Genomic DNA, 25,816 nt, shown 5'->3' with positions numbered 1-25,816 from the left:
TTTTTGCTTCATTTTCTTCAATTCCCACTCCACTTCCTTATTTTCCATAACCCTAATTTGTTCTTGCAATAACTTTATTTCATACAACAATTTCTTTTTACCTGTCCTCTTTTTTAATTGCTGTTCTACTTGAATAATTTTTTCCTGAATCTCTTTTAACTTCATTTCTTTTTTCTTTTTGTCTCTACCATTTAAATCCATCAACACACCTCTAATTACTGCTTTATATGTATCCCAGACCTTATGTGTTGACACTCCTTTATCAACATTACATTGAATAAAAAACTTTGTTTCTTTTTTAAGCTCCTCCACACATTCTGGGTCTCCCAATAGATCCTCATTAATTCTCCATCTCCGTTTCTTATTTCTCATTCCAAATCTCCACATCACAGGATTATGATCTGAGCCAATTTTTTGGTAAAATATCAATCTGTTTAGTAAATACTGCCAATTCTTTAGACGCCCAGATCATATCTATTCTAGAAAAGGATTGATGGCTAGTTGAGAAGAAAGTATATTGCTTCGATTTAGGGTTGTATTTTCTCCAAATATCCTCTAAATTTTCTTGTTCCTGAATTTCAAAAAATGACTTTGGTAATTTCCCTGCCCTTACTTTACTTGATGATGAGCTTTTATCCAACTGTAAATCCACAACTCCATTCATATCTCCAGCTACAATTATATGATCATAAGTCCATTGTTCCATTTGCTCTCTTAAGTCTTTAAAAAATAAATCCTTAGAACCATTCGGTGCATATACTCCAAGTATCAACGTTTTTTTGGCATTACATAAAAATTCCACAGCCAGGTATCTTCCATTTTTATCAGAAACTATTAATATGGGCTAGAATGCTCAAAAATGTAAACAGAAATGCTGGAAAAAGTGGAAGGAGTTTTGGAACTGTCCAGGCAATGTTTCCACTCACCCTAGAATTAGCCCCCTTTCTCCCAAGCTAGGCACCTAGAGTACGTCTGCAGAGGCCCCCCCTCCAACAAAGCCATTATGAGGCTAGGAATACAGACATAATGCTCTCCAAACACCCTCCAGCATTGTCTGGCCACCACAAGCAGATGACTAGTGGCCAAGTGGAGTAGGCCCCTCAAGCATCCATTATCCTGATAGCCCTCTCATCACAGGAACAGCCATGCTGCTTGGTCATGACGAAGTCTCATGACTGGAGCATTGGCCCCATAGGCAACCTTTGGCAGAAGAGCTGGGAGCTGCAGAGGCATGGCCCAGACCCCCTGCAGCTCCACAAGACTGGAAGCTGCAGGAGGTGAGGGCAGGTGGGGGAAAGGGTGGAGATTCCCCCAGGTGGTACTCTAGCCCTGGGATTGGGAATAGGGTGGGGGAATAGGGAGATGGTGCTAGGGATGAGGGAAGGAGATAAAAGAGGACTCTGAGGACAGGCTGGGGAGGAGTACAGAGAGGTGCTGCAGGATCCCTGGAGAGGAAGCAGCCCTCCAAGGAAGTAGCAGAGGCTTGGGATGCTGCAACTCCACCCTGCAAACCCCTTTCTGAGGGCCACAGGAGCCCTCTAGAAAGGGCTATCAGGATAGTGGATGGTTGAGGGATAGATGCTGACATCATCAAGGCACCACAGGACAAGCACAGGTGTGTTTTCACACCTCTACTTCAGATATTAATGTTTTGTGAATGTGTATGCGAAAATGATGCAAAAATCAGTACTTAAGTAGATCTTATTATGATACAGGCTTTAAGATGCATGGCAAATGTTAATAAAACATATTAAAAATAGAAGAACAAGTTCAGTATATTTATTGTGTCACTTTAAATTGTTCCATGTGATGGATGCTGCCATTACATCAGAAACTAGTCATTTTATTTATTTATGTCATGGGCTGAACCTCAATACATAGACTATACTGCTTTCTTTATGGTGCCCCACTCCAGGCAAGCAAATCTGTGACGTAGGGTTGCCGACCTCCAGGAGGGGCTGGGAGTTTTTCCAAAATTACAACAGATCTACAGACTACAGAGATCAGTTCTGGAGAAAATGGCAACTTTGGAGGATGGAGTCTATTGAATCACATCCCTCCTCTTTTCAAACTCCACACTTCCCAGGCCCTCTCCCCAAATCTCTAGGAACTTCTCAGCCCAGAGCTGGCAACCCTACTGTGATGCCATGCAGAAAACTGCACAATCCACCTGATGACCCACAATACAATTGTGGCAGCCATCACTCAGTAATTTAAGCAGCCTTCACATGGCAAAATGTGTGCACAAGTCTACAGTCTTTAGGAAACATACTTTGAGATTGGAGCATTTTATACATTTCCCACTTTCAACCCTTTACACCTGGAATTGCCTCCCAAAAACATGTACGGTGCTGTCTCTGACATATAATTCAACTCCCTCTTCAAAACTCATCCTTTCTAAGGAACTTTTGTGCAATTCTATTTCCCTACTGAAACTAAACCTAAACACCTCTAATTGGAATGGAAGCATATATACCTTTACTTTCCTGTAGAGATGGGCAGAAACTGGGGAAATGGCGGTTCATGGTGGTTTGTGATTTGTTGTGTTTCACAAACCATGAACCTACACTAACTTGCCCAATTCGCAAACCGGTTTGTTTGGTTTCTTCGGTTCATCATGTCATTTCTGGAGCCCATAGAATGGCCCCCTTGACAGTCAGAGATGCAAAACTCACTGGGCGTCTTCTGCAGCCTCTCTTCCAGACACCCTCCAAGTTTGGTGAAGATTGAATTTCAGATGTCTGAGTTATAGACCCCCAAAGCGAGTGCCCCCAGGAAAGTTCCATTAGATATAATGGGAGCCACAAATGTCAATTGACTTGCATTGGCTCCATTGAAATACATTGCAGCACCAAAAAGTTGCAATGAAAACATGGGATGGAGTTAAAGAATCATCATCTGAGAATGGAATGACGGATAACAGTCCCTGGGAGCAGCTAAACTGCTCTGGGAATAGAATGATGGCCACCAGAGTGGAGTGATGGTCTCTGGGAACAGATAAACTGCTCTGACTTGTATTGGCTCAATTGAAATAAATTGAAGCACCAAAAAGTTGCAATGAAAACATTGGATGGAGTTAGAGAATCTTCCTCTGAGAACAAAATGACACACTCCAGAGTGGAATGATGGTTCCTGGGAGCAGAAAAACTACTCTGGGCCTGGAATGGGGACAGAAGTACTATTTGAGGGGACAGTCAAGGAGATGTCCTTGGGGAGACAGGAATATTCTTTTAAAGGACAGGAGGACAGAGAATCTATGAGAGGAGGTTAATCTTGGGGGGAAGGAGTAGATGTTCTTTGGGGAGACAGGAATATTCTTGTACAGGAAAAGATAGAGGCAATCCAGGAGAGAAGGTCAGTCCTGGGGGGGGGGAGACCTTGGAGGAAAAGATATCTTTTTTGGGGGGGAAGACATAGTCTTTGGGGAGAAATATTCTTTGAAAGGATGGAAAGAAAAGACAAAAACCTTCCTTGAGAGGAAATAAAGTTCTTGGGGGAGATGGAAAGAATATTGGGTGAGAGGTGCAGTGACCAGAGCCCATTTCCCCAACAGGATGGCCGAGAGGAAAGCCTTCCACCAGTGGAATCCATCTCCACAACAGGGTGGGGGGTAATGTGGGTGGCTGTTTCAGCAAGTCAAGGCCCTGGGTGGTATAATGGCAAGGAATTCCCAAAGAGGGGGTTTCAGATTCTCCTGGAATAAATTCAGCTATGGACAACCAAGTCCCTCTGCTGGGATGTAGCCGGGGGCAGCAGGCACTGGTGGACTATGGGATGGAAGGACCCATGAGGAAGGAGGTTAAAATTCCCTTTGTGAGGGGGAACATTCACACTTGGCAAGTACAGGGGGTGGTCCAGAGCCCTGACCCACCCAGACACTTTCCTATCCAGGACAGGTGTTCTAACTAATAATGATACTGAATTACTGATAAGAAGTATGATATATAAAAGTATTCTATGAATCCTCACAGGAACACACTAGGCTTGGCCCCTGAGGCTGGCACCAGGAGAGTAGGGTTGCAAGCCTCCAGGTGGTGGCTGAAGATCTCCTGGAATTACAACTGATCTCCTGGTGACAAAGCTCAGTTCCCCTGGAGAAAATGCTTTGGAGGGTGGACTCCATGGCATTATTCCCTGCTCTGGTCCCTCCCTTCCCCAAATTCTGTCCTCTCCATGCTCTACCCTTCAACCTTAACTCTATGGCATTATACCTTGCTGAAATCCTTCTCCTCCCCAAACCCCACCCTCTCCATGCTCCACCCCTCAAATCTCCAGGAATTTCCCAACCTGGAGATGGCAACCTTATGGCACCACCCACCCTCTCCAGGATCCCCACACACATCTCCAGGAGCTGGCAATCCTATGGGAGAGGTGATCAAAATAATAATAAAAGACTCCTCAGATGAGTAACCCACTAGGCTTAGCCCCTGAGCCTGGCTGTGGAACAGAAGCAGGTGCTGCAGAGCCCTGAAGCACCAGAATGTCAAGCACAAGCTTCAAATAGCTCCCTCTGTGACTGAAAATCTGACAGTGACGAACCAGAAAACAAGCCAAACGAACCACCCTAAAAATCATAGTGGTTCATCGCGGTTCATCAGAAATGTGCTCCGACTAATAGCTCGTTTGCAAACCACAAACTGCCCCATTGTTAAATGTTAATATATAATTGCCTCATGGCAGGTACTTGCCTTCTTACATGCTATTAATAGGGTTGCCAAATCAATCTTGGGAATACTAAAGATTGGGGGGGGGGGTAGTGCTTGAAGACAGCAGAGAGAAGGATGCTCAGAGGAGATGGAATGATACTGTACAACTTCTGTTTGCCCTAGAGTGATTCCGCACAGTTGGATAATGCACTTCCAATCCTCTTTATAGATCGAGACTTCCGGTTTGGGGTAATGGCGAGACCGTCGTGATCCGGAGCTCCGGACCATCCGAAGTGCTGTTTTTGGCTGGTGGGGTGCATCGATCACCCACAGCCCCCTGATTTCAGTCAGAAATCAGGCTGAACCCTTGAAGCCCCGAGAGTGAAGGGTCTCGGCGGGTGGGAGGCTCTGAATTAAAGGCTTTCCTCCCAAGCCTTGAGATCCTCCTCGGAGAAGGGCGGCTAAAATCTCTGCAGCAGCTTCTGGAGTCATTAAATTGACATAGGCTCGTTGTTCCCTAAGCCTCAGGAACAGAATTTGACAGATTTGGACGTTTGAAGCAGTGAGTACAACCCAAGAAGTCTGTGTTAAGTAAAGATTACTATCTCCCCCAACGTACTGTTTTACTGAACAAAGACTGATTTTATAAAAATGAAAAAATGAGATATTAAGCGGAAAATGCATACCAAAGAACTGAGTTGGAATTGCTTGCTTCAGGGGGGGAAGAAAATGATTTCTAAAATATATAAGATATTATTGAAATGGTTCACAGAGGAGGTGGTTTTTAAAGTTCAGATGGTTAAATGGGCAATAAACTATAATAGGGAAATTCCAATGGAAGCTTCGGAAAAGGTATGGAAAATACAGTAAAATTTCAGCATGTACCACGGTGCGAGAAAATGTTTATAAAATGATGTATAGATGGTATTTAACACCGAAGAAGTTGGCCAATGGTAATAGTCAGATGTCTGATAAATGTTGGAAATGTAAACAACATGAAGGTTCATTTTATCATATGTGGTGGTCTTGTGACAAGGCAAAACAGTTCTGGGGGGATATAGTAAAGGTTATGTCGGATATTTTACAAAGGAATATAATTAAAACCCCGGAATTGTTGTTATTATGCATGAACCTAGAAGACTTTGATAAAATGGACAGAGTTATGGTATTTTATATGATTATGGCGGCCAGAATGTGTTATGCACAGTTGTGGAAGACTCAGGAGATACCATCTATGGAAGACTGGATTTTGAAAGTTTTGAATATGGCAGAAATTGACAAACTAATGAGGAAATTGAAAGAGCAAGAAGTATTGGAATATACATCAAGCTGGGAAAAATTCAAGAAATATGTGGAGAAAAAGTGGGACATGAAGGGGAAATTGTGGTCTTTGGATAGTTGTTAAGGGGGAGATAGAAACTTACTTAAGGTTAAAAGGGGGTATATTTTATTATATTTTATTGGATTAGTATAGAGTTATAGTAATATAGTATTATAAAGTTAAGAGTAAGATAGCATATTCATATGGGAAGTAATAAGGTTGAAGAATAAGGTTGTATAAGTAATAGGGAGTATATACGATAGTATAGTGATGTAATAGAAGCAATAGATTTATAATATAGATAATAGGTATTTAAGGAATAGTATATTACATATATATATATATATATATATATATATATATATATATATTTCTTTTAGCTAGTATATGTACCTATTATATACTTATATAATTATTATACTCTTAATTTAGATAAGTATTACATTAAGATAGTTAATACAATTAAATAGACTAATTAGTATGTATTATATAGATATATATTATATATATTATTATAGATTTTAAGAATTTATAGTATGTACTCTTTAGATTAAGTTGGGTATGGAAAACTGTTGGGAGTCATTAGAAAAGGGAGGGGGGAAAGGATGGGGAAAATGCAATGGGGTGGAAAATGATAATGATTATTATGTTTATGTTTATGTTTGTAAACCCATCCAATAAAAATTCTTTTAAGACAATCCTCTTTATAATCATTTGGAACAGATTTTGTTGTATGCGGAACAAAAAATCCACCTCAACCAATTGATAAAAGTGCATTGAAAGCGCATTATCCAACGTGTGCAGAATCAGCCCTGGACTCTGTGGTATAGAGTGTGTCCTCCAAAGCTGCCATTTCCTTCAGGGTAACTGATGTCTGTATTTTAGACGTTACTTTCCCCCCAGGATTCTATCCAGGGTTATATTCCTCAGATTCAATCCCCGGCCTCCCTAGCTGAAAGGATCAGGCAATAGGTGATGTGAAAGACCTCTACCTGAGACCAGTCTAAGCAGATAATACTAATCTTGATAGACCCTAAAGGTCATGTTCACAATAAGGCAACCTCATGTGTTCAGTTCCATCATGTGTTCCACTGCTCCTTCACCTAGAATATAACATAACTAGCCAGTCAGTAAATCTCATTTTAAAATAAATGTGAAATTTCCTTGTTAACTCATATCTAAAATGGGAAGTCAGGGCAGCTAGGAGAAGTCCACCCTGATCTCACTAAGTAGAATCCTGGGACAAAGGAGCATCTGGAAAAGCCCAGATATGGAAAGAAAACCAGCACCTGGCAATACCTAGAATTGAACAGTCTCTGCTTCCAAAGAATAGATGACAAAAGTGCACAAATCCCATGTGAAATAAAATTCAACTTAAGCAAGTATGCATTCTATATTTAAAACAGATTTTATAGATTTACTTTGCATAAGATTTCAGTATTCTGGGGATTTCTTTGTAGAATGTTTTTGCATATGCGGGGACAGGTGGACATGGTTTATGGGCCACAAAGAATGTTTAGCTATGAAAGCTCATTTTAATAGTTTTCAACATTTTAACTAGAGTTGCACTAAAGTTTTCATGGGTTTGACTTTTGGCTTGTATCATGGCCTTTCAAGGGAAGTGAAACTTACATTTTAAAAATCTAAGGGAAAATATAGCAATATCAACTCTATTTTAATAATGAAAAGACAAAAAACAGGTTTTGTGAAATACATAGGCTTAGATCCCATGGAAAATTTTTGCTAACAGAAGGGATTTCTGTCAGTAGAGCAGGACTTCCTTGCTTCCCCTGTTCTGCTGCACAGCAAAATGTCCCCAGGAAATGCTCTTGGAGGAAAGTGGACACCTAGGAATAGCATTAGGGGATCAGAGGTCTTCAACAGAAGGGGAAAAATTGGTGAAAATCAGGCCTCCCTCCTCCATTGTCAGAAATTTTTCACTAGATCCAATCCATATTCCATCTGAACAAGATATTTTATTCTAATTTCTCACAAGGAGCCACAATGATGGGCCAATGTGTAATTGATTTTACATTGATGAAAGATGTGTGTGTGTATTAAGCCTTCTTTGGTAGTTGAATTATACATATTGAGTAAATGTAGAGTAGATAACATGACATTTTATAACACACACCTGTTTCAGAAAGGCTCTTAGACCAGGAAATCTGGAAGTAAATAAAGGCCTGCAGTAAGAGTGGATTCAGACATGAAGTTAAAATACTCACTTGCAAGGGAGACTAACTCTTCATGAGAGAGCTTTGACCTCATTAACTACTCTGAATCACTATAATATTAAAATTTTAAGGAATCACAAGTGTGCTTTCATTACATGACTAACATGACAGTTCAAATCCATCCAAAGAGAAGTATAGAAGAAACTGCAGAGAAGTCTTAGTTTTGGGAATTCATATTTAGGCCACTGAAGGCTGTAGACGTTGCACCAGATGTTTGTATTTGTATTCAAACTCCTTAGTCTTCACTTACCATTCCAACCACTGGATCATCCTATATTTCATTTGTTGTCCTTTTGCATAAGGTTACAATAAGACTACAAACAAATACCAGTTCTATGGCATGTTCCACATGAAATGTAGCTGAGGCCACAAAGGACACCAAACAGTAGGGTGATGCAGGCTGAATCTGATCCCTGCCAGTACCTCCCAATCACAATTACTTATTTGCTTGGTCTCTATGGGTCTGGTAGTCCTTAAGGGACCACAGGCATCGCAGCTTCTTTCCTACTGTTTCTGTTGCTGATTTGGCACCCTCAGCAATGCCGGGAAATTGAACATGGTCAACAGAGGCCACATACATTAGCACTGATACGGATCTTCTTTTCCTGATGACAAATTGCTTCACCAAAAAACATCTTTTACAGTGCCAGACCTTAGATTTGTAATATGGGAAGTACAAATTAAAATAATGCAACTGAACATGTACTGCGTGCACTTCCCTCAACAATGAGCTAAATCATGCACATCTGACACTAGGGAACACTTTCCAAGTAACAGTTTTGTGATGTTTGTCAATTTAGAACTGTGGTGGTTGGCACTGTAGTGATACTGAGGTCCTTGTACCTGAATCTAGGTTGTACAGTGCCAAGTCACAGGATGGGAACATTAGCTACATTTTGTAAGGTTCAAATTGCTTGCTTCATGAACTTGGGAGGCACAACGATATACAAGCATTGTCATATTTTCAGATACTTCCTGCCAAGAATGTCCAGTTTGCTTAGGGATTTCTTAAGCTGGTAGTACAGGATTGCTAATAGAAAAACCATGCTTTCAAATGTTTGAGTTTCTTTACATTCCCTTTAAGTATATTAAGTACAACACTCTTGCATCCTACCTGCTAGCTGTTTGAAAATAGAACTGGTGCAATGATACTCCCAAAGCAAACTTTACTTTGGTTTGGCATGAGGTACAAGGCAAATCAGAAGCTGGCACTCTCTGAAAGTTCCTTTAGCCTTGTTATTTCCTTCCAAGAATGTAAACGGGGAAGGAGGACCCTGCTTTCCATTTTTAAAATTGCTGTTCACTCTGCACAGCTAATGGCCCTCATGGAATACAGACCTTTAGTGACCATGACTATGTTGACTATGCAAGGCAAATGAAGACGTGAAATACACTGCCCACTTTATTGGTCCACTGGGAGCTTCACTATGGCTGTTGCTATAGTCAAGAAACCTCAGATTCTGTCTTAAAGACTATCTAGCTGAGAGACTCATGGTGAAACAAGGGCTGATTTTGGAACACAACTCTCTTCCCATTTCCCCATGTTGAACATCTCAGTATGAAGTTGGATCTTTAATTTAAATTTATATCCAGCTAAATCTGGAACGGATCCTCTTCTTTATGGATAAAAGTTTAGTTTCTTAAGTTTAAACTCAAAATAAAAAAAAGATAACTGAGGGATTCTCAATAGATTTTTATGTAATGTTACATAAACATCTACTCCCCTCCCTATGAAAGCTGCCCACCACTGTTCTTAAGCTGCTGCTATGTTCAACTGTACTGTTGCACTATTTGTAATTAACTGTATTACCGCCATCAAGAAAAAGAGTGCTGCTTTTTTAAATAGTTTTGTACGATGCTTTTAAATGTTTAATATGGAATGTTTTAAATGTTTTAATTGCCCTGAGCCTGCTTGCAGGGAGGGCGGAATACAAATACGATAAAATAAATAAATAAATAAAATGTTAAGTGCTATGAACTGAATAAATCTCTTAAAATATGAAGTCTCTTAAATCTCCTAAACATAATCCACTAAAATGAAAGGCAGCAAACTGAGAACTACCAAACAAAGTTGCTTCTTCACATGACACATAAACAGCTGGCAGGATTCACTGACCTATCACTCCACTAAGCAAAGTTTAAAGCTTTCCTCCAGCCAATGGAAGAGCTACTTAATTTGGAGGAAAGCTCCTTAAGTAGGAGGAGTTTCCTCCAGATGAAGGTAGGATACTGTCCATTGCCACAGAACTAGCTTAAACTGCTTTTCACAAACAACTACATGAATAAATGGAAGATTGGTCTAGCAGTAGCAACAGTGCCACACCAAGAGGAAATCAAGAAACAAATGGAAGAAAATTAAAAAGAAAAAATTGAGGTAAGAAAATTTGATTAAAAAAAAACCTGAGGAAAGTATCTCTAATTGCCACAAGAAGAATCTTGCAAGACTGAGGAGAAAAATCATGGGAAATTTCTCAACCATTCTACTCTTGCGGAAACAGAACTGAGAGTGAAGGTTCTTCCCTATCTCTTGAAACATGTGCATGCCACAACAGATTTCCCCAAAGGGAGAAGACATGAGCCATGTTTCTTGGGCTTTAGCTCTACAGAAGTCCCAAGTGATGCTCCGTGAAGGGACAAAATGCATATATTTGCCTACATAGAGACTTGGAAGATTTTACATTACTTTCTTATGTTGTTACACAGTCATAGCCCTGGGAGCATGCCAACTGCTCAGACACATCTGCTCAAACTGTCATACATACACCACATGTTCATTTTAAATCAGAATAGTCATGATTTGGGACATTAAAACTGTCAAACATTATCTAAGCCTGTAGTTAAATTCCTGCAAATGCTGATATAGATAGGAGCCAAAACGACCGTCAAACCAATCACACTCTAATAGACTATAACCAAAAATACATCCAAACAAAACCCTGCAACTTCAACTTAGTGCTCAAGATACTATTTGCATGAGAAGGATATTTCTAATGTTATGTCAGAATTATCTTAGGGAAGAGTATGATTTAGGTAATTTCTTAATGACTTTTAAAGGAAACTAAATTTATTTCTTTACATGAATATTCTTTCACCTATGTCAAAATGGATACCTCTTTTTCTAAAATAAAAGAAAATCTGCATTTGCTTGTGCAAATTGATACACAGCCTTTTTGTTACAAATAAAATAGTAAAATATTGCTAATGTCAGGACTCTTGTAATTACTGTAACATGTGGAATGCACTAATGTTGGTTTTCTGAACCCTACCCTTATGCAAATTTACCGTTTTGATTGTTACACAGTTCCTTCTGGCAGAATTTCTTATTAGTCAGTTGTTCTGGATATATTCTTTCCCATTCAGGGGAATGAGGTGACACAATATAAATCCAGTAGGCATACAGTAAACTGCTGGACCCCACAGTTGTGTTTAAACATTCATACACAGTAAGGACTAATACTTTCTTGAAAAGAACATGTATGGACAGTAGCAGCCCTTGGATTTCTACTCCAGCTAATGCTTCAATTGACACTGTCAGAAAAGAAACCTACTGTGCACCTCTACTTGCCTTATGATCCCCTATTAGTTAACCCTAAAGTGAATATGTACACAGCTTTAATCCTCAAGTGTATATCTGAACCAGGGGAAAATCTGGAATTACTTGTAAAGTATTTTGGTTACTAATGCAGCTGTTACAAGTGTTGTATTTGGCAAGGGAACAAAAAAGGCGCTGCATACCAACTTCGTGAGCCACTGTAAAAGCTGCATGGAGGCCGTCATCTTCAATCACCGCACAGCTGCGCTCAGGGGAGCATATGGTTCCAACGTCAGCCATTCCAAGAGTATCACATGAATGATGCCCACATAAATCCTGCCATGGAAGGAAAGGAAAAGAAAGCATTCAAGTAAAACTTTACACTTACAGGCAACGACAGCCTCCAGTCACATATACTTTGCAAACAGCAAGACGCAGATGATGATAATAATCTGTGAGGATTGCGATGACAAAAGCAACAATAGTGAGAACTTGAAGCCTTCGTCTGAGGAGCCGAAAGATCAAACTGACAACTGCTAAGATCAACAGGATACTATTTCAATTTATTATTGTAGAGTTGGACCAGCTTTCAAATTAACTGCCATTGTTAATATACCATTTTAATGTTTAGAAATCCTGACTTCAAAATATGAGGTAAACTTTCTTATTAGGGTGTAGATACATAGTGGTAGGGAAGATTTGGATAAGAGTATATTTTTATTCATGCCTTCTTGAACCAGGAGGTGGCATTCCAATCTTCTTCCAGCTCAGATTAACATGGATGTCTGTGATGAGAATAGTTTCAGGTGGGTAGCCATGTTGGTCTGCAGTCGAAGAGCAAGATCTGGATTTAATAGCACCTTAAAGACCAACTAGATTTCCAAGTTATGAGAGTTTGAGAGTCAAAGCTCCATTCATCAGATATATTTAGAAGTACCCTGGAAACCTAGTTGGTCTTTAAGGTGCTATTGAACCCAGATCTTGATCTGTGATAAGAATACTATCAGTGATCAGAGTCAATGACTTCCAAGAGATTTTTGACCCTTCCCAGGATCTCTCTTTAAGCATGCTGCTAGTATGTTCTCCATCTTTCCTTTTTAGCAGCCCCATCTGAGAGTCCTCGATTCCTTTTTAGGTATTATTATAGTTCAGACCAGTGTTCACTATTTGGCCTCTTTACATGATCAGTTCTCTGGAATCCTAACTAGAGGTAGGCACGATCCAAAAAAAATTACCGATCAAGCTGATCAGGGATTGGCGCCGGTGACGACCCCAAATCACCGATCCACACCAATCATCTCCCATTTCCAATCTGTGGATCGGATCAGGGAGGCCAAAGTGGAGGGGCGCCCCGCTGTTCCCAGCTATGTGGGAAGGTGGGTGGTGGCGGTGACCGCCGGGTCCGGCGGGCACGGGGAGGTGGCAATGAGCCGCCTCCCCTCAGGGAGGGGATGTTCACACACACACACTTAGAGCAGAGGGGGGGGGGAGTTTTTAACCCAGCAACGAGCCGCCTCCCCTCAGAGAGGGGACGTTCACACACACTTAGAGCAGAGGGGAGGGGAAAGTTTTTAACCAGGCGACGAGCCACCTCCCCTCAGGGAGGGAATGTTCACACACACACACACACACACACACACACACACACACACACACACACACTTAGAACAGAGGGAGGGGAGTTTTTAACCCATCCCTACCTCTCCAAATAGAGAGAAAGAGACACCCCGTCAACATGTTTCAGCCAGCTTTAAAAAAAAAGCAGGGACAGAATCCTCCATTCCTCCCCACCCGATTTTAAAAGCAAGCATCCAGTCGTCCAAAAGCATATTTTAAACACACACACAGAGCTGTGAATGAGGTTTCCCCACAAAATACAGTGTTTTAAAAGCAGGTTAAAAACAGAGAGTGACAGACAGAAAAACAGCCATTCCTCCTACAAAGCCCCATTTTTTAAAAAAGCAAAAAACGTTTGGAGTGCCCATGGCTACAGAACACCCCCTTCCCCCTCCCTCCCCTGGGTCTCTTCTCCCAACTGGTGAGTGCATTGCTGCTCCGTGGTTGGAAGGAAGCCCTGCTGATCAAGGAAAGCTGGGCTTCCATTCGGGTTTCCAGGGTGACAGAAGGAGGGCAAACTCAGCTCAGGCATTCCCCTGGCTCCGTTGCCAGGGGAATAGATTACTGGCGCCTGAGTGACTGGATCTCTGATCAGATACTGATCGCTCTGATCAAGCCCCGATGAAGACCCCCCCCCAACGCTGGATCAGTCGCCGTAGACGGCACCGATCCGCCGGGTCCCGATCACATGAATGCCATTATCGTGGGTATTTTTCTATCGTAATGCTGATTGTGCCCATCTCTAATCCTAGCCCCTGAATCCACTATAGAATAAAATTTGTTAATACAAGCAGAGAATTGTCGAAGGCTTTCACGGCCGGAGAACGATGGTTGTTGTGGGTTTTCCGAGCTGTATTGCCGTGGTCTTGGCATTGTAGTTCCTGACGTTTCGCCAGCAGCTGTGGCTGGCATCTTCAGAGGTGTAGCACCAAAAGACAGAGATCTCTCAGTGTCACAGTGTGGAAAAGATGTTGGCAGGTCATTTGTATCTACTCAGGAGGGGTGGGGTTGAGCTGAGTCATCCTGTAAGAGTTTCCCAGGGTGTGGAATGCTAATGGCGGGAGACTTCACTGTATCCTGAGGAGGTTCTTTTGCATATGGATTGGTTAGAAAATTAGCACATCAAGCACCAATCACAAGCAAGTGTGATGGCTGTAGGCACCTTGTTCAGGAACCTGTAGAATAGGACCCCTTGTGACAATTTGTTTGAAACTCAAGGGTTCTTTAGTGTACTAGCAGCACTAGTTCTTCTGTGGTCGTAATGGCAGTAAAAAAATCCCCCTGCCCCAAAGCCCCAATCTGAAATTTAATTTGTTTTTCCTCAACACACACCATTATAGATGATCTTGTTGGGAAGGAAATTCCATAATGGTTGGGTATTTTCATATGGGGTAGATTATATGGGGTAGAACATTACTTGTTTCATACAGCATATTTAACTGTAAATATGTGCATCATAATATAAGTTATGATTAGATATACAGAACTTGTTATAAGAACAGCTGACCAATTCACATCTAAGTAGCGTTGCCATCCAAGCATTGGAAACCAGCAGACTGGTGACATGCAAATAGGCATCATGCTGACACCATGACATCACTTCTGACATGGGCTCCCAAGTAGTTTGGGGAGAATCCTAGAGCATTATGCCAATATGATAACGTTATCTGTGGTTCACACCTCAAAGAGCATCATGATGTTGTCATAACACCTGTCCCCCCCACCCCCGCTGCTCTACTGAGTGGTGGCAGTCAATCAGGGCTGCCGTGTGTGTGTGTGTGTGTGTGTGTGTGTGTGTGTGTGTGTGTGTGAGCGAGAGAGAGAGTGAGAGAGAGAGATTTCCATGCCTAAAAGTCAATTATATATGAAAAATATTCCTTGCTGTTTAAGTGAATGAGAGGGCCCCTGTTTATATGGGGCTGAAGGTACTCATAAGAAGCCTTTGTATGTATAGCAAATCTGTTTGAGGGACTTCAAAGGGCAGAAGTAGCAGAATATTGATCAAAACCCGTATCTGTGATACATATGCAGATGTTTCTTAGGATAAATTCCAACCATGCCAATTCTATAGCTCTCCAAATTGTTACCTAACATTGCAATCCTAAGTAGAGTTACACCCATCTAAGTCCAGTGCTTTTTCAGGAATGTTGTTTTTATAAGAAACCAGCCAAGAAATCTGTCAGCATGAGAACATTTTTCTCTAAATCCCAGATTTCCCTGTTTCATTCAAACATTCCTTTTTTCTGATTTCCCACTTCCATGAAAATCATACACATAAACTCACTATATTTTTAATATCCTGCAGAGACTCTTAGTCATGTGTATTTAACCTCTTACTCATAAAATTCTGACAAAATTTAAACAAGGACTTATATGATTTCTTCATATCCTACAGTTTTATATATGTGCATGTTTCCATTCATCTATATATGTTCTACACAATTACAGAAACTGCATAATTCATGAAATGAAGCAGTCAGCAACAGTGGCTATGTTCGGGAGTAAGCCCTTCTGTTAAGTAAATGAACAACATTTCTTCTTAGTTTATCAGATTGCATGATTTAGACAAGTAATCCCGTTTTCATGGTTGGTTGCTAGTTAACATATTAATATTAGACAACATATCATTTCATGGAATTGTGTATATTTGTTTCATAAATTGGTACATTTGAGGGACAATAGTATGAGAACAAGCAGGTATCTGAATACCTGCAATGGCTGTTAGCCCTGAAACAATGAGCCAATTCAAGAAAATGCACAATCTGTTGCAGCAATTTTCTGTTGAAGTACTTCAAAGGGCTCTCATTGGAGGACCCTTCCCTTTATTTATTTGCAACCAACAACATCATCACATCTGTCTGTAAATGAAAGCCTAAACATCATACTAGCTTTTCTCAAAAGGGAAGCAAAGAGAAAAAGAGGGTATCTATAGAAATATGTGTGATGGTGATCACATGCAGCATCTATTATGGACAGCTGTTAGTTACTGATAATCCCAACATCCAGGAGGAGGACAGGTATATTGTGAAGTGGTAAAGTCTGATGAAAGCAGGGTTTTTATAGTATTGCTTTGGTTGGTTTTTTATTGTTTAAGATGCCAGCAGCTTCAAGCTGGTCTAGAGAAATGACATACCAATTTTCTAAATAAATAAAATACATAGAGACAGACTGCAAGTTTTAAAATTCCTGAAAGTGTTGTACACACACAGCTGCAGGACTGTTAAGGGTTAATCCTTCACAAAATCAGAGAGCTCTAAGTGACAGGCTACTCCAAGGGACCTGACTGGGTAGCATGAGCTGGAAAAAGGAGCATCTGTTTTAGCAGCAAGTTTGAGTGTGAAGAGTTGGGAGAGCAGTTTAACACCAGCAGGAGAACTGGAGAAAGTTGGCAAGGAAGTTTGGGAAGTAGGTGCAGACTCCCAAAGGGGCCAAAGAAAGGGGATCGATCTTCTAAGGAGAGGAGATTTTCCCTACCCAGTCAAGCAGGAAAATAGCTCTGGAGAGTAAAGAGATCCCTGGTCAGGTGTGATTGAAAACTGCCTGTAGAGACCTTCAGATTCAGTTAACAACTGAAGGAAAGAGCTAGAGTTTGAAGGGGATTGGTGTACTAGAAAGTGGATATCAGCATTCCTAACTCCAGAAGAGAAAGAATACTAAAAGAAAATATACTAGTATGCTTGGGGAAAAGCAAGGGAATCAAAGCCTCAAACTGTAAGCCCTTAAGTATCTTTGAAGAGCAAAAGTACTGAACTTATGCTCAGAATTTGTGGTAGGGTATGAGCTTTCGTGAGCCACAGCTCACTTCTTCAGAAGGAGTGAAGGAAAGCATCAACCTAGGAAACAGTTTTGTAGCAGTTGTTCAGACACATTTTATTGCAGACTATTTCTGGTAAAAAGTATCTTTCAGTATCATTCCATACTAGTATTTTAAACAGATGGTATTTTATATAAATGATAGTAGAACAAGTTCTGAACTGAAAATGGCAGCAAAAATACAATTTCTTCAGAATAATAGATCATGGTTACGTAAAATACAAAGAAGCCATGTAGTCAAATTGTGGGAAATGGGTGTCCAGAGTTTCCTAACAAAGGGGCTTCTTGTTGCTTTTTTTAGAAAGAAATCACCAGTGCCAAATAAAGCATGTGAAAGTATTGTTCACAGAAGGAAAGTAATCCAAAACTTGCTGTTAAGCTTCAGTATCACTAAGTGATAATTAACTGGACCCTGTGTACTGGGTTCATCTGACTACAGTGTGGAAAGGTTAAGGCAATGACCTTTGGCTTAAATCTGCACTTTTTAAAGAGCATGGAATGTGAACATTATCACTGAATATGCCACCCAGCTGTCAAGATCTGCCTGCTTGTATCCTTTGTGAGAAACGTCTCTTTCAGTTTTCACATGACTTGGGGAAGGGCAAGAGGAAAAGGACAGAATTGGACTCTGTCCAAAATATTTTCTGTGTTCTGTCTCCCAGAGCCTCTGTTCCAACTGAACTCAGGTGATGACTGAAAAAAAGGCTTGGTGGATTTTACAGGGCACTCACTGAACAGGCATAAGCCAAGAGAAGAATGGATTTGGTTTAGACAGCTGGAACCTACTTCCATCATGTGTTTGTGTTGTGACAGACAGTCTGGAGAAGACTGTTTGAGTCAGTAAGCAGTGTTAACACAGCAAATAACCAGTTTCCAAAATCACCAAATTAGTCATGGACACACATGATTGATGTTTAACAAATTGGTTAATGTCAGTGGACTTAACACCCAGGATGCCTTTGCTATGAAAGCTTTAAAAATCCTGTCATGGACTTTGTCAAAAAACACAAGAATTTAAATTTGCTTTCTTTCCACAGTAAATCATTAATCTTCAATTAATTTTACTACGACCAATGTTAATAATATTATGGGACTAGCAGGATGAGATGCTTGCTGTAAAGGAGTTGAAACATAAATCACAGCAGAAAGGGAAACTTTCATTGACAAGAACCAAGATGGTGGGAATCCTACCACCTTTTCTCTTTGCTCACATATATCCATTAAGATTCTTCAGGTCACAGGCCTGTCATTTCATGCTGTCTGAAACTTACCTGTTCTTTGATCAGAGTGAACTATAAAACTAAAGAAATGTGAGCAATATATCTTTAAATACAACAAAATAATACATTTATAAATTCACTTAGAATGACGGAGTCAAACTGTACATGACATGGCTGGGAGCCAACTGAACCCCTGTGGAGCTTCAGTGCCCTCTCCTCAGCACCACCAAATGATTACTTGGCCTTGGCTGGAGAACTGGACCTGCCTCCTGCACTCTCGAACTAGAGCAGCACTCTCTCTCTTCTCATCAAGAGCCTTTATTCTTTCTTTAGACCTCTCCTTCTAAAGTGTTCTGTATTTTGCCTAGGTTTTCCAACTGCTTGCACAAAAAAAACTTGTCCCTTTAATAGACATGTAACTGCATGTTATTTACAAGGTGATGCAATGGATAAACAGATGGCAACACTGGCTGGGATACTTTTCACCAGCTTCAGCTGCTGAGCCAGCTGCAATCTTTCCTGTAGCGAAAGATCTTGCCACTGCGATTCATTCCCTGGTAACATCCAGATTACATTACTTCTATGTGTTCTATGTGGGGCTGCCCTTGAAGACTGTCTGGAAGCTACAGTTAGTACAGAATGCCATGACCAGAATAGTGACTAGAGGGGATCATAGGACTGTATCACTCCACTCTCCACCTATCCATTCACTATAGTCATCTTCAGAGGACCTGACTTAGGTGCCCCCACCATCTGAGGTTAGAGAGGTGGTAGCTCAAGGAAGGACCTTCTTGTCATGGTGCTGAAATTCTGAACTCCCTCTTCAGGCCAATTTATGTACCCTTGTCTATCATTGTCTTTATATGTATGCCTTATGTTAAATGCTGTTTTTATGTCCACCCCTGTGGGGATCCTATTTGAGTGGAAAGGTGCCAATATTCATGATGATCACTACCTTGGGGGCCCAAGCCCACTGACTAAAAGAGGAGCCGATAAAATTAGTGAGACAAACTGAACATTAAACAAAGTTAAATTTACACATAAAGAAATACTTGCATATTGTGATGTGTTAATTTGATAGATGATCCTCAGATATTAGACTGCTGAAATTCAAGGTGGCCTTGAGTAATAAACAGAGACGGAAAATACACCTCATGCATTTGATCTGTGACTGAAAAACAAGCAGGTTGGAAGAAGGCATCTGGGTGTACAAAAACTTAACGTAGCAGCACTCAGAGCCCATCAAAACATGGAGCTGTGGCTTAGCGTCTCATTGCTAAGCAACCTACTTCATACATTCAAAACAGAGTAGTAAAAGTTGGACATTTGTGCCAATTGCTGCTACTTCTCATCTTGTGGGAAAAAAAGAAGAAAGGAGAAATGGTAGGTATGAAAAAGACCTGTGCCCTGAGAGATGTTCCTCCTCTGACTTTTTTCCTTTTAACTCATTTCATGTTTACAGTCTGAATCTGACAACAGCGATTCATTCAGATGCATTTTTCATTCCCATGATTTGTTCTTTCTTTATATGAATTTCCCTCCTAATTAAGGCATAAATAATTCTGATATAGGTAAAGTCCCCTGTGCAAGCACCAAGTCATTACTGACCCATGGGGGGACACTGCATCACGATGTTTTCTTGGCAGACTTTTTACGGGGTGGTTTGCCATTGCCTTCCCCAGTCATCTACACTTTACCCCCAGGAAACTGGGTACTCATTTTACCGACCTCGGAAGGATGGAAGGCTGAGTCAACCTTGAGTTGGCTACCTGAACCCGGCCTCCACCAGGATCAAACTCAGGTCGTGAGCAGACCTTGGGCTGCAGCTTACCACTCTGTGCCACGGGGCTCTTGTTGCTTCTGATATACCATCTACAAATTCAAAATATGAGATAAAATCCTCAACATATACAGCATGATACAGCTCAGCCTTTCCAATTATTCATTGTAATGAAAGCATGTACTGATTTCACGTGGTTGCAGAATCAGCAGTTCTTATTAGTATTTGAAGGATGTATCTGGAGCAGGGCGAATTTACACATTTAATCTGATATGCCAGTTTATTCATCATGCCAAACTATGGTTTATTATAACCATGGTTACTTCATGAAACCAGTTCTCAGTTCACACAGGATCACTCAAAAATAGGTTTGCTTTATAGTTTTGTTGCCTTCTCTCTGTAGCCTGAGAGAACATTGGCAGGGAACCAGCCAAGGTGTTTATACATAATACAAAATCATCATGCTTCAGATTAACTTTGGTTAATTAACCAACGCATCCTGGTTTGATGAACTCTAATTAGTGGAGTGACCTGTATTCTGACAATCATACCAAACATAGTTAAACTAGTTTTGTTAATGTCTGAACAAAGCCTGTGTCTATTATTCCAGTTGCTGCTTTGTGACACTAGTTTAGAGCACATCTAACTTGAAATGTAACCCACATGTACCATGCCACCATGGAGCTTTCAAAATGATCCGGTAAAAAACCCTCAGTAAATGGAGGCTGAGTATCAAACTGGGCACACATGAAAGGCTCCCTTCAACATTTTCAGTACCTGGCTAGCTCTAAAGGGAATCATTGCATTGCAACATACATCAAAGCATGGCGGTGACACACTTCCCAAGACCACTTTGAGTTCCCTCACCTAGGCAGTTATTTTTTTCTCTTCAAGGTTTTCCTATACCAGTTGGATGGTTGGACATGCAAAAGTTTTAAATTGCCATCTTGTGTATTATCAACCATGGGACAAAATTTATTTGCAGTGTATCACATACAGGATTTACGTTCCATGTTGCTGTACATACTTATTTTTGCTCATTCTATGTACACAAGAGAAGAAGAGAAAAAAAGACAATCCTCAGAGAAGTCATGAGGTGTCTTCCCCCCCTCCCCCACACACACTCACCCATATAAAAGAAGTGATTACTACTAAGTCTGGCAATACATAGATAGTGATTGTCTTTTTAGTTCTAGAAAATAAGTAAACTTTCTGCTAGATAGGTCTATGTGAAATGTAGACTTCTTCAGCATTCTTCATAAGACATCCAATTCTGTATATTTCAAGAGCTTGCATGACCCCATATCAAGAGAATAATGAAATATATACCCTTCTATATTTTGTTTTGTCATTTTAAAAATCACAGAATTTGTTACACACTGGTAGAATTTTTAAGACACGTTTTCCATACATGTTCTGTCATATCAGTGCACTTGAGCAACTGGGCTCTAGGATAAAATTAGTCAACTTTTTAATTTTTGCACAATCTGGCGTCATGATATACGGTAATAAAATGTATCTCTGTAGTCAAAGGACTGAGGGACCATATTGCATTACCCTAATAAGGTAATTTTCATTTTCATTACCCTAATAAGGAACATACTGTTTGGTGTGACTGTCTGCTTCTAAAAAAAGGGGGGACAATTCAGATGGACAGATGACCAAATTGCCTTAAGAAGGTACAAAACCTCCTTTTGGAGAGAGGTTCACAGAGAAGGCTAGATAAACACATCCAATTTTGTTTTGGTTGAGAAACATCTGGGTTGGAGCCTGGAGGCTTCTTCCTGTCTTGTGAGGAGTTTATGATTGAAAATGAATTACTTTAGGCAGCTACAGAAAGAAGACAGCGCACAAGTGTAGCATGCAGGAACAGCATAATATTTTAAGTATTTAGAGGTATAAAAACAAGCTAGTCCCCCCCCCTTTACCCCTCCATTGGAGTAACTCATTCCACAAACTGTCCAAGGCCTCTTTTATTTTCCAGGCAGCATCCTGTCATGTAGAAGAGAACTCTAATGGAAAGTTATTTGTTTTTCTGGATTAAAGAGGTGGAAGATCATACTAGGAGGGACATTTGTGATGAAAATTCTTATTTACTTCAATGATGCCACATGTCCACCAGAGCCACAACATTTTAAATCATTAGCCAATGCTGCTACATTTCTTTCAGAACTCATCTAAATAGCTCTATGGAAAACAATTCCTAGTTTAACTTTTGTTCTGAGCACATTTTGAAATCTAGCAGATTAAGATACCAATTTCTATCCTGTAAATATTGAGGCACTGCAACCTCACCCTCTACCTAAGCTGGTGCACCACTTTACTGAGGCCATATTTACATATGGTTTGCCTCTATATTCTCCTCCCTTGAACCACACATGTTGTGCCTCTCCTATTTTATTGCTACTTTCTTTTTATGCTGGAAATGCCATGTTAAATTACCAACAATTAAGCAGGGGGAAACTGGGAGCTCCCTATGGTCTACATCACACACACACACACACACACCCTAACCTCAACAGACCAGATTGGTGTTTGATCCAAACATACTCATATTGCTTTAGCTTCCTTGTGTTCAACTGATGGAAAGCACCAAAATCACTGGAAGGGATCTGACAGATGGGTTTACTGATCATTCCGGCAATCACTCGTTACTTAATTATTCAATGACAGATATCACCACAGATATCAGCCATTTCACTGGATAAACGTAATACATCACTGTTAATTTAAAACAGAAGAAGAAAAACACCCCAAGAGGTGTTTTAAGGCTACATTAAGGAATTCTCCTCCAGCAGGAATTCCCTAATGGTAGTTCTAGACAAAAACCACTGCCACATGAAAGATTCAGAAGTTATCAAGTTGCAAGTAGTATGAGGACATGAATGGTGAGAGACATGTGCTGCATACACGTAGCCGGGTTTTTTTTTCTGGGAAAAGAGGTGGCGGAACTCTCAAGAGGGAAATGAGGGAGAAACACATGGGAGTCTTTGGAATAATATTATTTTCACATGCTATTGCAGAGTATTTTCAAGAGGTGCCAGAACTCCGTTCCACCACGTTTCCACTGAAAAAAAAGCCCTGTGTGTAGCAAGACTTTCCTTTTCTTTCTCAATCAGATGCCAAAAGAAGAGGAATGGGGTAACTTTCAGTTCTCTTGGGTGACCTTTTGGTGGAGCAAATTAATCTGATGTTTAGAAACTTAAGGACAGTTGCCAGAGGAAATAATGTTGTTATTGGCTGTGTTCACAAACACCTTTAACTTCCTGATTCTACTCCAACATTAACTATTCAACTTCTACATCATATGAAAGCACAATTCCAATGTGCATAGCTACTCTGTCAGGGCTGGTTTTGCCTCCAATGTGAACATCAATGTACGAAACACCTTGTGAATACCCATGAGTGCAATTAAATTGCACATCCCATGAAAGATGCTGTACATGAAAAGGCCACTCTACCGACCAATTTTTGTTTGGGGAAAGGACATTCTAAAAATCAGAAATGCCCCATCCATGCCAATTCACAATGAATTCCTGGAATTATTGTTGGATCTTCATGTGGCAACTAAATCCAGTGTAACACCATTGTGACATTTATATTGGTGTTAATATTTTCAGCAGTACATACAATCGTTAAGGCAGGGGCCATAAAACACTAGTGCAGACACAACCAAAGAGAGGTTGTAAGCCAGGGTAAAAGAGACAACAACTGCATGGTCACAGATGCCTTGAGTCAGGAGGGACCCAATGAATAATCAAGTCCAGCATTCCTGCTGTGAACCAGAAGGATGAAGCTGGAGGTGGAGGACACAGCAACAGGGTTATTCCACAAGGCTGGGGCACGAATGGGATCCCTTAGTCACAGCTTCCTCTCAGACCTACCTCACGAGTGAAGAGGATGGCAGCATCATAGTGTTCCTCATGATCATCATCCAGTTGGTTGTGTTGGTGCTGCCACTTGCAGAAGTTCTTGAGTGTGGTGGCTGCATTCTTGTTCACCTCCAGCCCCTTCTCTTCGTCCCCCAACACCACCACCTTCACCACTGTCAGGCGGATATGGTTTTCGATGCTTGCATGCCCATAGAGCCGGGAGGCAATGGTGGCTAAGGTCAACAGGTAATGATGGAGACCTCTGCCATACTTCTTGACCATGGAGTCATCTGCCACCAGGAGAAGTTCCACCTGCCTGGCCCTGGAGACAGAGCGCTTGGTCCTGCTTCTAGAGCCTCCCTGCTGGGAGAAGATGGAGGACAGTGCTGCCCTGGTAGTGAAGTTGGTCTCCATAATATCCTGCCTCTTGAACGGTCTCTTTTGATCCAGAAAGGGGGGCCTGGAGGAGCCGCGAGTTTCACAGCTGGGGCGAGAAGGCAACATTTGGAAACTGAAATGATCCCTGGAGAAAAGGTGTAGCACCTGGGCAGACTCACCCCCGTAGATCCTCTCCCTGGCGGGCTCCTCTTCCTCCTCCTCCTCCCAGAGCAAAGGCTTCAGCGTGTAGCGAGCATGCTTGACCGCAAAATAGCCATCCAGCCCGCCGCAAAGATTGAAGACGGCCAAGGACTGGGGGCTCCCATCCACCGTGCCCCGGTAGTAGCAGTGGCCCCTGCCTTGGATCAGCTGCTCGGCAGACCCCAGGAGCGCGTCCTTTTCCAGATCCAGGAGGAAGCGTTTCCCCCCCGCATAGAGGATGTAGCCCACCTTGCCGCCCCCGGAGTAGGTCTGAGATACGCTCTGTACGAGGCCGCTGGCTCGAGGCTCGCGGGTCCGCCACCGGCGGAGGAAGGGGGGCGGCGTTGCTGCCGCTCGGGAATGCTGCGAAGCTTTATCATAGGCAGGTGCTGAAGTTGCTGGGGAGACTCCGGCGGCGGCGGCGGCAGCAGCAGAGTGCGAGCTTACGGCCAGCAGCGGCAGCAGCAGCGAGCAAACAAACTTCAGCGGCATGGTGGCCTCTGCAGCCGGCCAATCGCTCTCCGGTCGGGGCTCGGCTCGGCTGAGAGGAACGGGACGCGCCACCTGAATCTTAACCAAGGCTGCCGCTGTCTTCGCAGGTCGAGTCAGGAGAGAGACGCCGCGCTGCCGGGGGCATTAGAGAAGTTGGAGGACTTTGCGCTGCTCTCCTACAACTGCCGAGGCATCCAACGGCGAGAGGTCGGCGCTTCCAGCAACTCAGCCCGGAGGACCGCGTCGGCTTCCTTCGCCCCCGTTTTATTTGTATTGTTTTGTTTGGAGAGAGAAGGTAGGGGAAGGAAGTGGAAGTTAAAAACAAGAGCAACCGTAAGCTCTCACTTGTAGGTAAGGGCGGTTCTGTTTTTAAATCCCAGATTGAATCTTACAGTTCTCTCCTTGAGTTTATAGGGGTTTGGCGGAGATGGTGTTGTTATCCCCAGTCTGCCGATGTGAACAAGAAGAGGGGAGAGAGAGCAGTGAAGATGAGAGGAGGTGGAACAATGAATTTATAGCGGAATGCCATCCTGCAATGGCAATTTCAACAATTCGTCATTGCAGGCTGCCTCTTAAAGGGAGAGCTTCGAAACCACCACTCCCACACTTCCTTCTCGTTTAATCAGACGGAGAAGGAGGGGAATAAAAACGGGGGCGGGGGGGGGGGGCGGGGAGGAGAGAGATGGTGGGAGTTTCAGGGAGGAGAGAAA

The 25,816-nt window shown here is 41.7% G+C and overlaps 1 protein-coding gene across 1 annotated transcript in view; it reads right to left on the bottom strand.

Moving 5' to 3' along the window:
- ADAMTS5 (ADAM metallopeptidase with thrombospondin type 1 motif 5) overlaps window positions 1-25,543 on the bottom strand; it is a 108,483-nt gene extending 82,940 nt beyond the window's left edge. The window contains exons 1-2 of the mRNA XM_054975031.1: window positions 24,048-25,543; window positions 11,937-12,069 (exon numbers count right to left, since the gene is read on the bottom strand). Of these exons, the coding sequence (XP_054831006.1) occupies window positions 11,937-12,069; window positions 24,048-25,106 (1,192 nt within the window). The 5' untranslated portion in view covers window positions 25,107-25,543. The remainder of the gene's footprint in view (window positions 1-11,936; window positions 12,070-24,047) is intronic.
- Between the last annotated feature and the right edge of the window lie 273 nt (window positions 25,544-25,816).

This window comes from Eublepharis macularius, chromosome 3, assembly GCF_028583425.1.
Source record: "Eublepharis macularius isolate TG4126 chromosome 3, MPM_Emac_v1.0, whole genome shotgun sequence".
Lineage (NCBI taxonomy): Eukaryota > Metazoa > Chordata > Lepidosauria > Squamata > Eublepharidae > Eublepharis > Eublepharis macularius.
The sequence above is the reverse complement of the archived record's forward strand: the minus strand, read 5'-3'. Positions and strand labels throughout refer to the sequence as shown.